This window comes from Cyanistes caeruleus, chromosome 6 (genome assembly GCF_971803275.1).
Source record: "Cyanistes caeruleus chromosome 6, bCyaCae1.hap1.1, whole genome shotgun sequence".
Lineage (NCBI taxonomy): Eukaryota > Metazoa > Chordata > Aves > Passeriformes > Paridae > Cyanistes > Cyanistes caeruleus.
This window is the reverse complement of record NC_141706.1, coordinates 31,346,489-31,363,889: the sequence shown is the minus strand read 5'-3', so window position 1 is coordinate 31,363,889 and position 17,401 is coordinate 31,346,489. Positions and strand designations below refer to the sequence as shown.

Here is a 17,401-nt window from a genome sequence, read left to right as displayed (position 1 = left end):
TGTTCTTTGAAGTTCTGAATCTGTTCTGTAATTTTTGGAGGGTAAAAGGCTTAGAGAAAGTTAGATGCTGGGTTTTGGATCTGTATGTGCGAAGGGAGAACAACTTGAAGATTAGATACTCAATCTGTATGTTCACTTATGTAAGCTTAAAACAATTTAGTCACTGATTTAATAATTGAACAAATATAAAATGTCTTTGAATAAATCAATGTGAAGTTTTCTTCAGGTTTTGTTGTATTTTTAAGAAGTGATAGAAACGAGAAGAATCCTTCAGAAGAAAAATTAATCTCAAGTCTGACTGGTTTTAATTTGAGGAACCTGCCCTAGTGAGACATGGCCCTGCCTATGGCAGGGGTTGGAACTAGATGTTCCCTAAGGGCCTTTCCAGCCTAAACCATTCTATGATTTTTGTTCTCTACCAGAAGCAAAAGCTTAAGATATTGATTTATTTGTAAATATTTAAATCTTGACAGCTCTTTCACTTATACAGTAACAACTCTAGCTTTGGAAGTCATGTACCTTTCTTACTATTATACTAACAGTGATGACATCTGTTGTAGTCAAAGAAAAGTAAAATTTGAGTTGACAGAGCTATTACTGTAAGAGTTGTTATGACATCCTTTGTAGTTGAAGGAAAACTGCAGTTGACAGAGCAATAAAATATTTTGATACCTTTGTTTCTAGAGTATGTAGTATGCAAATATTGCAGGGGGGTACATTTGGCCTTACTAAGAATCTTAAATCCAGAGAACAAATAAAATCAGATGGACAGTTTTTACTAGTTGAAAAACATAATGCTAGAATATGTTCTAAAATTGTAAATGTTAAAAAGTATGTTGCAAATTGCTTTGTATGTGTTACTTTTCTTTAATAAAATAACAGTTGCACTTTAGAATGAAAGGGATTTTGGTCAAGTATTTGTAGCTTGTTTGCCAGTGGGTCACAGCTATATTTTCAGTGCTGAAAGAGTAGCATTGCTTTAAGGTAAAAGAGAAATATTACAAGTATTTGGTAGACTACAGCTGTTAACTGAATGGTAAAAACAACAGAGAATAATATTTTTAGTAGTTCTTTTTTGAGTCAGTGATTTTATATTTTTATATATATACATATATGTATATATATATATATGCCCTCTGTTCAGGGTTAAACTTGTTATCTTTAATAATGATGAAAGATTACTTTACATGCTTGAGGACTATCTTCCTAATGCTTTGAATTTCTATGTCACCACCTGGATTATCATACTTGGTTAAAACAGTGCTTGTTCCTATCAAACAGCAACCACAAAGTCACAAACCAGAAAATTAATTTTTCTGTTTGTTTACTATACCTCTTAACTGTAACCTAAGCTTTTGTCCAGAATGGCCTTGGTAGATCTGTCTGCTCCCCAGGTTTGCTCCTTTCAGAGTAGTTGTGGTGCTGATGACCATTGTTTCCTTTTACAGCTGTGTGTTCAGAGGCACCTGTGCATGAGGAGAAGTTTGTTCTATGGCCTCGGAGCTGGGTGACAGGGAGGATGGCAGCTGCTCAGAGCTGGCAAAACCCCTCTATCTGCAGTACCTGGAGAAAGCTCTGCAACTGGATCAGTTCTTACGACAGACGTCTGCCATCTTTAACAGGAGTATATCCAGGTACCAAAAGCTTTTCTACTTTCCCTTGGAAGTGCCCAGGAGAGACAGGCATGTGTATTATATTGTTTCCAACCAGCACCATATTAAGAATTTATCAGTGACTTGTTCGTTAGAAACTCTTCTGCTTTAAAGGAGGAGAGGTCACTTGGATTGTTCAGCCTAGAGAAGAGGAAATCTAAAAAATACTTTTAAATTTAGTAAAAATCTAGCATTAGCTTTGAGTTCTGAATCAAAGCCTTTCTGATTTCTTCCCTCTGGTGACCAATGACAGGACCTGAGAGAATGGCATGAAATTTTGTCAGGGAAGATTTAGGTGGGATATTAGGGAAAGGTTCTTTATCTAAAGAGTGGCTGGGCACTGGAACAGGCTCCCCAGGGAAGTGGTCACAGCACCAGCCTGATAGAGTTCAAGAAACATTTAGGCATCATGTTCAGGCACATGGTGTGATCCTTGGGGACTCTCCTGTGCAGGACATGGAGTTGGACTTAAAGATTTTTATGACTCCTTTCCAACTTGGGATATTCTATGATTGTATGAAAGATATTTGGACTGTGCTTCTCTCAGTTCATAGTGATAATACAGTGTGTTACCAGCTTGTGTACAAATTAGTACAATGTTTTAAAGCTCTCTTTTTAGCTGAGTGGCCAAAACTTTCTTTGTCTGCAAAAAGTGAGATGAGGAAGCCCTAAGTAGATTTTCAGGGATACTTACAGCCTTTAGTCATAAAGAAAATGGAAAGACTTTTGTCAGATGCAGAATTTGTGTCAGTTGTAGCAATGAGGCATCATCAGTGTGTGATTTTGTCCCAAACAATTACATACTTAATTTCATCAGTGTTTTGGAAATGTAGAGTTACAGAACTGGTATCTGAATGGGCAAGAGAGAACAGCTATATTTACAAGCATGTAGTAAGACCCACAAAAGGATTAGAAAAAGTACATCTACATTTCTCACATGTCCCAGTGAGTATGACAATACTGTGCTTCGGTTTGACTTGCATAGTTCATGTTCTTAAACTAGATACAGAGTTGAAGACTGGAGGTGCAGGTTGATAGCACAGTCGGGCTGATCTCATGATTGACTATTGCTAAGGGGTTAATTGGAAATTATTAACAGCAGTATTTCGAATGTGTAAAATTACATCTGAAGCTGTCTCAGTTCTCAAACCTTTAGATGAATGCCCATATGTAAGAAAGCTGGATGGGCGTCTTCTCTTTTGAATATTTTCCTGTCATTGTCACTGTATTATGGATCTTCTTGCAGTGATGAAAGTGAAGATGGATTGGATGACAATTCTTTGCTGCCTCAGTCTGGGGATCCCCTGATTCAAGTTAAGGAAGAGCCTCCAGACTCCTTGCTTGGAGAGTCTTCTGGAGCAGGGAATTCTGGGATGTTGAACACACATTCCCTGAATGGAGTACTCCAGCCAGGTAGGCATGTACTAGGTTGAATCTCTGCTTTCTTTGGGTTAGTCTGGAAAAGCATTATTTCTTAAGAACTTTATTTTTTGTTTTTTTTTCTAAACAGAACCAAAGTCTGAAAAAGGGAGTTTGTATAATTTTTCCAAACTGAAGAAAAGCAGAAAGTGGCTGAAGGTAAGAATATTAGAAAGAAATGTAGCTATTGTAGAATCTGTGAGTAGAGTTACCCACCTAGCCCTTCTCAGTCATTTACCAGCAGTCCTGGCCAACCAGGGACGTCCCAGTTGACTGAAAGTTGTTGCAAACATGACAACCATTTACAAGAAAAGCTGGCAGGACGACCTAGGAAACTACAGAACTGTCAGCCTGTTCTTGGTACTCATGAATGATTATGTAGCAGATCATCTTGAGTGTCATCACACAGCATGTGCAAGACAACCAGGGGATCAGGTCCAGCCAACCTAGGTTTATGAAATTCAGGTCCTGCTTGACCAACCTGATCATGTTCTGTGGCGAGGTGACCTGCCTAATGGATGAAGGAAAGGCTGTGGATGTCTATCTAGACTTCAGTAAAGCCTTTGACACCATCTCCCACAGCATTTTCCTTGATGAGGTGGCTGCTCACGTTTGGGTGGGTGCATGGTTTACCAGGTGAAAAACTGTCTGGATGGCCGGGCCTAGAGTGTGGTGGAGCCTGGGGTTACATCCAGCTGGTGGCAGCTCCAGTGGTGATCCCCAGGGCTCAGTAGTGGGCCTGGTCCTGCTGATTGTCTTTATCAGCGATCTGAACGAAGGGATCATGTGCACTCTCAGTCACTTTCAGACAAGTTGGGTGGGAGTGTTGATCTGCTGGAGGGCAGGAAGGCACTGCAGAGGGATCTGGACAGGCTGGTTCATGGGCCAAGGCCAGTTGCACGAGGTTCAACAAAGTGAATGTCTTGTCCTTGGGTCACAACCACCCTACCTGCAGTGCTGCAGGCTGGAGGAAGCGGGGCTGGAAAGTTGCCCAGCAGAAAAGGACCTGGGGGTGCTGGTTGGCAGCAGCTGAACATGATCCAGCAGTGTCCAGGTGGTCAAGAAGGCCAGTGGCATCCTGGCAAGTATCAGCAATAGTGTGGCCAGCAGGACCAGGGCAGTGATTGTCTCCCTGTACTTGGTGTCCTGGTGAGGCCACAGCTCAAACCCCATGTCCAGTTTAGGCCTCTCACTATGAGAAAGACATTCAGGTGCTGGAGCATGTCCAGAGAAGGGGAACAGAGCTGTGTAAGGCTGTGGAGCACAAGTCTTAGGAGAAGCAGCTGAGGGAGCTGGGGGTATTAAGCCTGAAGAAAAGGAGGTTTGAGGGGGACTCTATTGCTCTCTACAACTTTCTGAAGGGAGATTGTAGTGAGCTGAGGATGAGTCTTTTCTCACAAGTAACAAGGAATAGGGCAAAAGAAATGGCCTCAAGTTGTGCCAGGGGAGGTTTAGATTTTATATTAGTAAAATTCTCTTCACTGGGAAGGATGGTCAGGCACTAGAACAGGATGCCCAGGGAAATGTTGGAATCACCAACCCTGGAGGTGTCCAATAGGTATGTGGACGTGGCACATGGGAATGCGTTTAGTGGTGGACTTGGCAGTTAGTTTACCTTTCGAATCTGAATTTTAGTACACTGTCCAAATTAAACTAATCTATTATAAAATGTGTTAAATGGAAATTTGTGACTCGACTGAAAGTTTGTTTTTAAGTTGAACTCGGTACATGGTCTCAGTGAGGATGGCAGAAGAGAGGGGAATGGTGGCTTTATGCCGTCTTTGCATTTTCACTATATTGTAGCCATCTCAAATTAGCAAAAATATGTTGCCAGGAGATCAAACAACAGCCAAACTTGCAGAAACTGATGCAGGTAGAGTAGCGGGACAAACTACAATTGGGGTAGGGAAGCACCTGAAAACCACACATCACAAAATACTTCTGCTGTTATCCTGGCTTTTCTCACTGCTGCTTTTCTGAGACCACGAACAGACAAAGTGGACTAAAATGATTTGACTATCACAAACTAACAAAACTATTTTCCTCCAAATCAGAAAATGTGTATTGAATTCACTGCTACACAGGTCTGGTCCTCAGAAAACTATTTTCTATGAGTCATTTTAGATGGACACTGTAAGAGCTAAGTATCATTGTTGGGCTAGACCCATACCCCTTTTTTAGATAAAGGCTCAGGAGTGCTTTGCATAAATAAACAATTCAGCAGGGGGACTTGAGATTATTAAATTAGTTTCCATTTATTCTTGTTAGAGTATCCTTCTGAGTGATGATTCCAGTGATACAGAATCACCAAGTGATGAGGATGGAGACGAGGAAGAAGAATTTACTCTTTCAAGGGAAGAACTTCATGATATGCTGCGATTACACAAGTATAAAAAATTGCATCAAAGTAAATATAGCAAAGACAAAGAGGTAAAAAGTCAGAATTTTTACATTTCCTTGATTTTTATTCTTTCCTTTAACTGCATTATTTTAACTGTTTTTATGTTTTCATCAAAACTCATAATTTTGTGGACTGGAAAATACACTGTTTGGTAGACAGTAACTGTCTTAATATCACTTGAGACAAGGGTTATTTAATCAGTTACATATATAGAATGAAAGATGCTGTGAATCTGTCAGTAATGTATGTAACTAGTACTGGCACATGTTATATATAGCTTCCACAGTGCTCTGTCCCAATCACTGGAGCAAATATTGGGTGTTAGAATGCAAGATTTGGATTATGTATATGAAAATGGAGATGCTGTGAGTTAAATTCTAATACAGGTAGTAGCTGCTATTCAAGTGTATTTATATCATCGTTGAAGTGATGAATAGCAAGGTGATGTTTACAATCTTGAAAGGGAGTGCTTATTTATTATCTTGTCATTTTCTGTCATGATTTGAGGTTTCACTTGACTATTTTTCTTTCTTTTTACCTTTTTAGTTTGTTTATTTGTTTTGGGTTTTCTTTTGATACTCTCTTTCCCTTTAGAAGAAAATAGTCTGCTGCATTTTTGCATTTTTCTTAATATGAAGCCAAATTCTATGGCTGCTTTGATTCTAGTAATGTATTTCTTTGAATCATAAGGGCTTTTGCAGAAATGTTCACTGCTGATTTGAATTGCAGCAGAAAGTCTTAGATGAAGGAGGTAATCCTGCTCTGTTATCAGAGAATGTGTCTGAAGTTTAAATTTGTCTTCCTGTTTCATATTCTTTTTGAATTTCACCAGAAGAGTGAAGAAGTATTTTCCCACACAGGTCTTTGCTTCTTTCTACTTCTTTGTTTAGTTGTAAAGCTCTGAACCAATATTGTGTTACCTTCTTGAAATATTGCATAGCTACACAAATATTCATACACCCCATTTTTACACAGGTCATGATTTTATTAGATTTTACAAAAATACCTATTTCCAGACTAAGAAATAATACCCAGTGAAAGTAACCAGTGAGTGTATTGTTAGATCAACAGTACACAGTTATAGGGGGAGGGAAACATATATCAGAAAGGTTTGTTTGTGCTCGCGTCTCACTTTTCAAAAATCTTCTATTAACTTCAAAGTATGCTTAGGTTTAAAATAGTTAATATCTGAGCACTACTGCCTTTGATTTGCCCATTTATGTGTAACCTGTGATGAGTTCTTCAGTACTTCGTTTGAGTAATGATGGGAATATACTGGCATTTTTCATCTTTTAGGGTAAAAATTGCTAAGGAAGCTATATTTTTACTTGATAATCTGAGTGTTCAAGTTGTTTGTGGAAATCTTTTAAATACCTTTTCTTTAAGCTCATCCTTTTACATCCTTTGGAATGATAAAGTAGAACATGTATGTAATTTGGGAATGCAAGCAAAACAAATATTAGGTTCATAGTTGGACCTCTTCATGTAATGTGTTGCCTTGCTGGTCAGTACCTGTATGGAAAAGACAGAGCAGTATGTTTTGAAACTGCAGTCTTCACTGCCTGCTCTTCCCTCTTAGTTAACCAGGTGGGCTCAGTTCCCAGTGCAGAACTTGGAGGCCTCCCCTGGGAGCAGTGGTTTCACTTTGAGCACTCTGATAGTTGATAACAAATGCAAGATATGGAGAAGGGCATGCTTCCTGATCTCTTGTTTATGTTCAGGACTGAGCTTGTTTAGGGGCTGTCTCTGTTACCTGCTCATTTTCACCCTTCAGTTGCAGCAGTATCAGTACTACAGTGCGGGGCTGCTCTCTACCTACGACCCCTACTACGAGCAGCAGCGCCACCTGCTAGGACCCAAGAAAAAGAAGTTTAAAGAAGAGAAAAAAATAAAAGGTAAAGTCACTAACCTCATGCTTTTAAATGGCTACTGTGGTTTAACTTCTTTCCTACGTTGTTTCATTTGATTAAACATAAATGTTCAAGACTTGTGAGTTTTGCAGGGAAATACCAAGTTCTGACAAACGTTTTCAGAAAATATTGTGCTTTATTGTCTGACTTCTAGAAAGCTAGGGTGGAAAAAAGGTGTGGGACTGGAGAGTTAATGGCTTAAGATTTTCTTTGTGCACCTTATTCAGTGGTTTGGAATCCATAAACGTTGTTTCATATCATGGTCCATTCACTCAAAAGTATTTTGAAAACATGGTAAGTCCTTGGAACAGTATAAGAACTTACCCAGTAGCTGTCACAGTTATTCCTGAATATGTAGTTTTACTGATCAGGAAGTTACAGGGAGTCAGAGTGTTTTCTGGAAAATAGAGGGAACCCAGAGCTGATGTTTGATATCAGTTTGAATAGAATTATATCTGACGTAATAGTTGGAGTTCCTGAGATGCACATTTGCCAGGAAGTACAGTTTTCTTGTTTGGGCTGGCAGTTGTAAATCTGTAAAGGAAGCAGAGAAGGCTATGAACTGTCAGTGTAAGGTGAATTCTAGTGCAAGTACTTAAGTTCAAGCTGTGTTTTAAGGGGTTATTTCAGACTGTCTTCCTTCCTTTTGCAAGTTCTTCAACTGTGGTGGTTTTTTCTCCACTAATCTTGCAGCATCCATAAGTTTGCATACTCACAGTGTACATTTTTAATATCTGATACCAGTATCAGTTTCCTCTGAAAGGAGGAACATGACAACATGCCAGTCTTTTTAAATGCAATCTTTTCTTTGCTGAGAAGTTTGCTTTGAGACTTATTGTACCAAATGATAAATGTTGTCACCTTTAAATGTCGTATCTTTAAGTAGAATTTTGCCACAAAGCAAGAAACATTGCACCAAGTCCTAGACATTTTAATTCTCAAGGTATGTTTTCCTAGGTGGAAGTAATTGCATTTCACACCTCTGTTAAACAGGAAAATCTTTCCATTATAACGTAATGAGTAAAGGATATGTGCAGTGAGAGAGATCATATCTAATAGCATAAATTGATTACACAAGAATTGGCAGACATGGATGAGTTTGGCTTTTTTTGTTGGTTCCACATATAAATTGACTAGGAGAATTTACTCAGGAAAGGTGCCTAATTAAATGTGCGCCAAGAATAGAAATTTTTATTTTTATGACTATTGTTGCTGTGCAGGCAAGTTGAAAAAAGTAAAGAAAAAGAGAAGACGGGAGGAGGAACTCTCTTCAGAGGAGTCACCACGACGCCACCATCATCAGACCAAAGTTTTTGCCAAGTTTTCTCACGATACACCACCACCTGGGCCCAAGAAAAAGCATTTGTCTATTGAGCAACTTAATGCACGTCGGCGGAAAGTGTGGCTTAGCATTGTTAAGAAGGAGTTGCCTAAGGTGAGCTTGGCTAATGGCAGTAGATCAGTGATGATACAAGAAAGCGAAATAGAAAATTAACTTAGTGGGGACTTGACACTTAGGAAAAACAAAGTAAAGTAAGACCTGATTTTTCTGGTGGTCATTAATGACCTAACTGGAATTCTGTAATCCGTAAGCAATGTGTAGTTGAAATATCACCAGTGGTACCTAAATGGATCACGCAGTGCTTTGCCATGGCTGTTGAACCTTCGGCAATGAAAAGTGCACTAAGCTCTAGTAGGTACTCATGCTGATCTACAGGATGGCAGTATAGGGCAAACCAGTGTCAAGGTTTACAATAAAGTTCAGAAAAGGGGTGTTTCAGCCACAGTGTCTGTGTTTTTCAAACCTTGCCTCAGAAACAGACTAGGGAAAAGTGTTTGTGTCATTTACAGGACAAGCTTCAGGCACATTTGAAACAGAAGTCTGGGTTCACTGTTGATAGTTTTCTGAGATGGTCAGAGTGGACCTTAGAACCTGCTTTTTGAAGTTCACAGTTAACAGACTTGGAATTCTAGGAAGTTACAACAAGTCATGACTGTACCATCCTTTATGAACTTAAAAGCCAAATTAAGGATATGTGCAGTGAGAGAGTTCATATTTTTTCAACAGATTATTTTTGATCATGTGAAGAACATAAGATCTGCATAAATTCTTAACTTCTTTGGGAAACACTGGAAGATGTTTGTCTCAGTGATAAAAATGGAATAGGAGAACCCTGCTTTGCAACAGTAGTAATTTAAAGAAACAATTGTGAAAAAAGAGGTGTTTTGCACGCTTCTTTCAGGATTCGGAATATATTTATATATGCCTTCAGTATTTTAAGGATGAAAAGCGGTTTCAGTTAAAATGAAGAATACTTACAGTACCTATTCTCAATTATACAGTAATGTGCATGACTGAAGTTGGCACATGTACCTGCTGAAGACTAGGTAGTGTTTTTTTAAAATACTGTGAAGCCATTATCCTTTAACTAATTTACAGGTTGTGCTCTTTTACAGGCATACAAACAGAAAGCTTCAGCTCGTAACCTCTTCCTAACCAACAGCAAAAAGGTAGGTGGTGTTTAGTTTCATACTGTTCCTTGTACTAGATGTAATAACCAAACTGTGACCTCTTTATGTTTCTCCTGTTTCTTACAATACTGACTATAGTAGCAGGGCAGTATAGGAGAAAGCACTGTATACAAGTATATTTTTATATATTATATATAATGTATATAAGGATTTTCAATTTTTAGTTGTGTAGTTTTGTCTTGTTTCATAAGCAGCAGATAAAACAAGCAACATGAGTTCCTTTCATGAGATCTTTCTGGCTTTTTAAAGACTTAGTTTGTACATTTTAAATTTACTGATCTTGGATGCTGTGCATTAGTGGCTTTGGTATGCTTTGACTTTTGAGTTGCCCATCTATCCACTACTTAAAACTTGCTGATTTTAAGCATTCTGGTTGAAATCAAAGGGACTCTTGAATACTAAGTGCTTTAATTTAGATAAATATGTAGAGGACCTGAGATTAAAAATAGATCAGTTTTCAGCTTAAGTGATTGCAAAAGCAATCCATCTTCTCATCAGAGTCTTCTCTGAGAATCAGCATTGTTTCTACTTAGAGAACTTTACTTACAAATACTAAGAGCTTTCTGAGCACTTTTCAAGGGTTATACTCAAGTGTCTCATCCATTTATATGGTTCATGATGAAAAGGTAATCAAGTATATGACTAAGAATTGTTAGAGACAAGATGATGTAGGAAATTTCCTGTTCTGTATATACATTATCGAGAAAGGGAGCATTTTCTGTGTAAGGGATGCAGAAAATGGGACTTGGTTGTATGTTTAAGAAATTTGGCTAGTAGGATTTACATTTTTTGAAGTTCCACTTTTTTTGGCCTTCATTTTGTTTTATCATTTGAAATCTGTATGTTTGAATTGTTGATGTGCACATTTTAGTGGAAGAAAAAACTGTCACAAACTAAAAAACCCAGCAATTTTGATCGTTATTACAATGACATCAAATTATTTCTACTAGAACAAAAAAATTACATTTTCCTATGCTTCATGAAACAGTATCAAAACTGTAGAATGCTCCCTCACTTTTCTGTGTATTAATGTGAACAGGATTGTGTTCAACCAATACTGCTATTGCAGTATTCTTAATTATATTCTTACTGAAAAGTCAGAAAATAAGCTCAGAAAAGTGTCAAGAAATAGATGAATCAGAGCTTTGAGGCAAGCCTTGAATTTTGTTCTTCTGAGTCCCTTTCAAGGACCTGTCCGTCAGATCACTCTTTTAAGTAGTATGCCATACTGAAACTGACAGCAGATTTTGTCTTCTCCATCATCTCAGAATTTTTTTGGAAAATTGCATTCTCTCATGCCATTTTAGAAGCATTGCTGCTGAGTAAAGTATCACAGATTTTTCTCTTCTGAAGTATCAGACTTGGTTATAAAGAAATCTGATATTGTTTATTGCTGGCTTTCTTTACAATCTGCTCATTTTACCACTGTTCCCAAATCTTATTTCCCTCTAGCTTGCCCACCAGTGCATGAGGGAAGTCCGTAGAGCTGCTATTCAAGCGCAGAAAAACTGTAAGGAAACTCTACCACGAGCGCGTCGTCTCACCAAGGAGATGCTTCTCTACTGGAAAAAGTATGAAAAGGTGGAAAAAGAGCATCGGAAACGTGCTGAGAAGGAGGCTCTGGAGCAACGCAAGCTGGATGAGGAGATGAGAGAGGTACAGCAGAATCACAGATTGCTGATATTTAATATGATGAGGAGACACAGAAGTGACTGCATAATTTGAGTTTCTAAATCCAAACCATGAAATTCAGTTATTTGGTCTGTTCAGTGCTATTCCACGTATTTCTTCTACTATCTTATTTTTCTTCACATAATTATTCTAATGTTGTTAGCAAGCGGTGGCTAAAAAAACACCTTCAAACTGCATGAATTCTTTATAATTGAGTGAAATTGAGGAAGGAATTAGAGAAGCAGTGCATGTTTCACAGGCATACACAGCTCAGTGTTGTAAGGGCCAATGTTTTGTGATGGTTTGTGCATCTTTCTGGGTCCAGAATGGAAGGCACTTTCATTGACACTGAATTTTTTTCCGGTCCTCTTTTTCCCTTGCTGTAAGCTGATTTACTGTGATTTACTTATGGGACACAAAGTTTTTCTGTGCTTGCTTTTCTATTGGACAACTAGCAACTTCCTGAACTCCATTATAGAGTAAAAGGGATTGAATTTAAGAAAGTTTCATTGTAAAAGTTCTCTAGTGAATCTGGGGTTGTTACTTCAGGTGTGTATACCTTATATGAGGAAAGGTTGATTCTTCAGAATGCCTTATATTTAGTTTTGTGCTTAAATTAGGCTTGCATTTTTTTGTGTTCCTCTCTTTCTTGCAAATTCTTAAGGATTTTGTGAAGCTTTTTGCTGATTTAGATTTATAGGCAGATTTTAACTGTTGCATTTTTTGCCAGAGCCTAAGGGTGAACAGAGCTTCTGCAAGGTCTTGCTGAGTGCTGAGTAATGATAATATCTCAGCTATATTACCTATTGATATATTTCATGTATACTACCATAATTCCCTCTACTATTAAGTAAAAGAATGTGGGAGTGAGGTTGCCATGAGAGCGTTTAACTGCTGAGTTTCTTTACTATAGACCAATAAAGTTGTGCTGTTTTTATTGATCTTTTAATTTTTCAGTGTAAACAAAACATTTAAACTTTCTTTTATTAGATTATGGTGTTTTTTGTCATGATTACTGGATTTTAAAAATCTTTTCATTTACAACAATTTTATATTTTAATATAGATATTTATGGAGTTGGTCAGTGTTCTTATGTGCAACTAATAATGTAGCACTTAGCAAAGTGATGTGCTTAACATAATCTAGATAGATTAGTTGTTGATATATTACTGAATTAATTTTTTTGTTTAATTGTATTTTTAATGCTGAACACTTGTCCTTTCTCTTTTTTCCCCTCCTTTTGTTTTTGGTAATGCTCTTCTCTTAGGCTAAGAGACAGCAGCGAAAACTTAACTTCCTGATAACACAAACTGAATTATATGCCCATTTTATGAGTCGTAAACGAGATATTGGACATGATGGGATACAGGAGGAAATCCTGCGTAAACTGGAGGACAGCTCTACCCAAAGGCAGATTGATATTGGTGGAGGAGTAGTGGTCAACATCACCCAAGAGGATTATGGTAAGAGATTCATCTACATACTCTTTTGAAATTTACTGTACTCCGTGTGTTATCATACAAACTTAACAAGTTAAAGCACAACATCCTTCTCTCCAAGAGGGACTACTGCAATTATTGGAATTTATCTGTGTGTTTGGGTGGTTACTGCTGCAGAGCTCTAACATGGATATGGTATTTTCAGATAGCAACTATTACAAGGCCCAAGCTCTGAAGAATGCTGAGGATGCTTACCAGATTCATCAAGCCCGGGTATGTAGTTTTTGGATCCAAGAAGTAGAAGAGCAAGCAAAGTAATTGGCAGAGACCACAGTATCAGGATCTTTCATAGCAGCCAAGTCAAATAGGTTATTCCAGGGGCCGGATTTGAATTTAGTCCCATTGACATGTTTTGTGCTAATTAGAAAACCAGAGTATAAAGATTTGGGCTATAGGAACAGGCTAATTTTCTCTTAGTTTCTGGTGAGTATCATGCTTTAATGTGAATTATAAAGCCTTTTACACTGCTGTTTCTTGATAAGTTAATATATTCACTATCTTATGCATACCTTCTTTCTATTCAGACCAGATCATTTGATGAAGATGCAAAAGAGAGTCGGGTAGCTGCTCTACGGGCTGCTAACAAGTCCGGTACTGGGTTTGGAGAGAGCTACAGTTTAGCAAACCCATCTATCCGAGCAGGAGAAGATATTCCACAGCCTACCATTTTCAATGGAAAACTGAAAGGTTATCAACTGAAGGGCATGAATTGGCTGGCCAACCTATATGAGCAGGTACATTAGTACATCTTGCAAATTTTTATAACTTCTGGAATTATTTAAAGATGGCCAAAGGAATCTGCTGTTTTTAAAAATGGACTATAGTTGATCTTTAATGTATTTGGAAGAAAGAAAAATATTAGGTAGGCCACATACCAGTGTTCTTGGTTATTTAGGACATAACGGCTTTGAATGGAGCATTGAGTTCAGTATACTTTATGTGGTTTATACAACTGTTTATCACTTAGATCATACGTGGAGGAGGCCTTTCCTGCTTGGCATTGCATACTGTTTCAGGCTTGGGTCAGCTGATAAACTGCAGGCAGTCTTGTCCTTGTGAGTGTGCCCAAGTCATAGTGGGATCATGAAGTGCAGAGAAGCTTAGGGGGAAAATTAGGCTGAGAGATCAATGAAATACAGTTGAGATCAGTTCCCTCTCCGGAGCAGATGTAAGAGATTATAAAGTTTCAGAGTGTCGGAGTTGTTACAGTGGGGCTGTTCCCACTCAATTCAGTAGCAACTGTTCTGACAGTTCTTTGTAGATTAAAAAGTAGTAAAGCAAAGGTGTTCATTTTATGGATCTTTTGCAGGGCATCAATGGAATCCTGGCAGATGAAATGGGTCTGGGTAAAACAGTACAAAGTATTGCTCTCCTTGCACATCTGGCTGAGGTAAGTGAATTATAGCTTGTTCCTGGGTAGTATGCTTGATAGAAGATGCGTATTTTTCACGTGTTGGAAATGAATTTTGGATTATAAAACGTAAATGTATTAAAAGGTTTTTTATACATTGTTTTCAAATGGAGCCATTCAAATAGTTATAAATATGTATGTATGTATGTCAGTTTTTATTTATGTAGTTTTCATTTTTTCACAGAGTAATATCTTCTCACTTGCACTGAATATAAAAGCCTCAGGAGAGAACGAGTTGTACACTTGATGGTTCACTGACTTTTACAGATCAAAGTGCTCAAATTCTGAGCTTTGTGGCAATTAGCATTAATTTCCACATTCCAGTGGGGCTTTTTAGGAAGCATAGTGATTCTTCTGTGCCAGGGCAGACAAACAAAACAGAATAAGATACAGAAGCTTACTACTTAATGCAGAAATAGATACATTTATTTCAAAAAATAAAGGGTTTGACTGCAATCCAGTCACTTGCATAAATAGTAGATATCAATGATGTGATGCTAGAAGCAAAATCAGCTGCACTAGTGACCAAGAGACAGTTATGTACATTTCATTATGTTACTGGTACTGTTGATGAAATACTGAAAAGGTATGCAGAGCTGAAAGTTCTTGAACTCATCTGTATGGAAGGAATAACAAGATAAGTTTGTCTTCTTGTGACACTGCACCTTGAGGTTTTTGGAAGGTTACACAGGGCTTTATTCTTCTGGCCCTTCTGAGGGCCAGCTTGTAACTGCTAATATATTAATGGATCAACTTAGTTGATCACCAGAGAGTACTGTAATTTGTGATGTGGCAGAGCAAAGTTTTTCAATGCCACCTGAAGTTCTTTTCCTTATCAAAATGACAGTGGCTGTTTGTAACATGAAGGTGGCAACTCTCAGAGACAAAGGAGTTTGTTCTGGGAACAACTTTGCTGTTATGAAAGAAGTCTCGGTTAAACATTAGATCCGCTCTGTTTGATTTTGTATCACCCTGCTGTGCTGGAAGAGTTTTGCTGTGTTGCATACAGTTCTCTCTCATGAAGCCACTGTCATTTAGTAGATGTAAAGCCATATCAAACCATCTCTATATTACTTCCCTTCAATTATGTTTTTTAATTTATTTATTTTTGCATGTTTTCCAGAGAGAGAACATCTGGGGACCTTTTTTAATAATTTCACCTGCCTCTACTCTGAACAACTGGCACCAGGAGTTTGCCAGATTTGTACCTAAATTTAAGGTAATGAGCATGTCTGAGGAAGTTTGTTCTGTTTTCTTGAGAGCAAACCATTGTGTTCTCCTGAGTTCAGTATTGCATCTGGGTGCTTACTGACCTTGGAATATGAAACTCTGTAATGAGCCTGTTTCTGCTATTTTTTTTCCATCATGCAGTTTCTTTCTGGAGTTCTTAGTTATCTAGGGCTTAAAAATATTCTTACTTTAATCACATGACTTTGACTTTGCATCGACTTAAAGATACCTTCTCAGTAAGGAATTGTAGTAAGTCAGTAAATGGACATGTAATTTTAATGTGTGGTCCTGGCAGCAGAACCAAGAATAATATACCAAGTTTTATATAGTATCTTTAGAGTTAGAGATGTGTTTTCAGTCATTCAGGTGAATTTGAGTCAGGTAAAGATTGTATGTGAACAAATGCTGAACAGATAAGAGGGAAGCAAAATGTAGTTATTACAGAAACAGAAAAAAAGCCAGGGGCATACAGTTAATAATCAAGAAAAAGGAGAGAAGTAAAGCACAAATGGATAGGAACAAAAAGATTGGAAGAAAACAAATGAAGATTTTCAGGTATATTGTGAATGTGAAAACATAGTAAATAGAAATAGTAAATAGTAAATTAGAAAGCAAGGAACTATCAGTACTGATAAAACAAGCTGCTTACCTGTCCTCCAGTGGAAAACATTGGGGTGTTGCAAAGGAAGATTTGAAAAGAAATGTGTACTGCTGAAACAGTGCTGCAATTTCAGAATTCAGGATAGACAAAAGTGTCAGATGCTTGCAGTTACATCTGCAAAGAGGAACAGAACATAGTTTAAGTATTTGATTTGTTAACATAGTAACATTTGATATGAAGAAGTCTTGATTTTTTTTTTTGAAACATCAAATTTTCCTTTTTACAGAAAACAGTAGAAAACACCTAGTTATGAGTAACCAGTATACCAGTAATATCAGGCTAATTGTTTGAATGCCTTGGCTACTTTAAAAAGTGTGGGGGAAAACACTTTGAATATATTACTATAAGTGATACTTGATTTTTTTGATCTGGGCAGGGCAAAATTAAAGGACTTAACTTTTGCCCAATGGAGATCCCTGATGAGACTGTATAATGGTTGTGGTGTTGTGTAGTTTGAGATATCTGTATGAGAAGTGCTAGAGCGTAGTTCAATACTGGATTATTCAAGTGACTTGTATTTTGGAATGAATTGGCATTACTGAGCCTTTGAAGCAACTAATGAAGAAATACAAACACTTGTGTTAGTGAGGAGGTACTCAAAATAAACAAAAAGCCAACACAACCTAAAACTAATCCAGTCATGTCTTTTCAGAGCCCAAAATAATAGAGGCTCTTGATTAGAAAACTTGAGAGCTGTTGGCCATTCTATCTGCTTTCTCTCACTTCCTTTGATCAGTTCATTGTATGGAATGGGCAAGCAACTGTTTATGCTTTCTCCTTCTCAGGAATGAAATACAGCAAATGTTTGAAAAATGCAGTCAGGATGCTTGTGACAAGATAGTTTTCTCCTTTTTGACTTAAACCCCAAACTCTTTGTATCATTGTATAGCTGTTCCTTGACATGCTGATCTTACCGTGTGCTGATGTTTACCTCATCCATGGAATAAAACGTATTTTGAAAAGATGTTTTCTAAACGTACTGTCACATGTTTACAACTTCAATCAGTCTTTTTCA

General features: G+C 37.7%; 1 protein-coding gene across 3 annotated transcripts in view; it reads left to right on the top strand.

Moving 5' to 3' along the window:
* Window positions 1-17,401, top strand: part of INO80 (INO80 complex ATPase subunit) — a 65,042-nt gene that overhangs the window by 6,137 nt on the left and 41,504 nt on the right. For all 3 annotated transcript variants that reach the window (XM_086892825.1, XM_023928156.2, XM_086892826.1), the window contains 13 exons: window positions 1,449-1,634; window positions 2,899-3,065; window positions 3,163-3,230; window positions 5,340-5,501; window positions 7,247-7,367; window positions 8,603-8,817; window positions 9,840-9,893; window positions 11,367-11,570; window positions 12,853-13,048; window positions 13,230-13,297; window positions 13,609-13,818; window positions 14,394-14,474; window positions 15,619-15,714. In XM_086892825.1, the coding sequence (XP_086748951.1) occupies window positions 1,492-1,634; window positions 2,899-3,065; window positions 3,163-3,230; window positions 5,340-5,501; window positions 7,247-7,367; window positions 8,603-8,817; window positions 9,840-9,893; window positions 11,367-11,570; window positions 12,853-13,048; window positions 13,230-13,297; window positions 13,609-13,818; window positions 14,394-14,474; window positions 15,619-15,714 (1,785 nt within the window). In that variant the 5' untranslated portion in view covers window positions 1,449-1,491. The remainder of the gene's footprint in view (window positions 1-1,448; window positions 1,635-2,898; window positions 3,066-3,162; window positions 3,231-5,339; window positions 5,502-7,246; window positions 7,368-8,602; window positions 8,818-9,839; window positions 9,894-11,366; window positions 11,571-12,852; window positions 13,049-13,229; window positions 13,298-13,608; window positions 13,819-14,393; window positions 14,475-15,618; window positions 15,715-17,401) is intronic.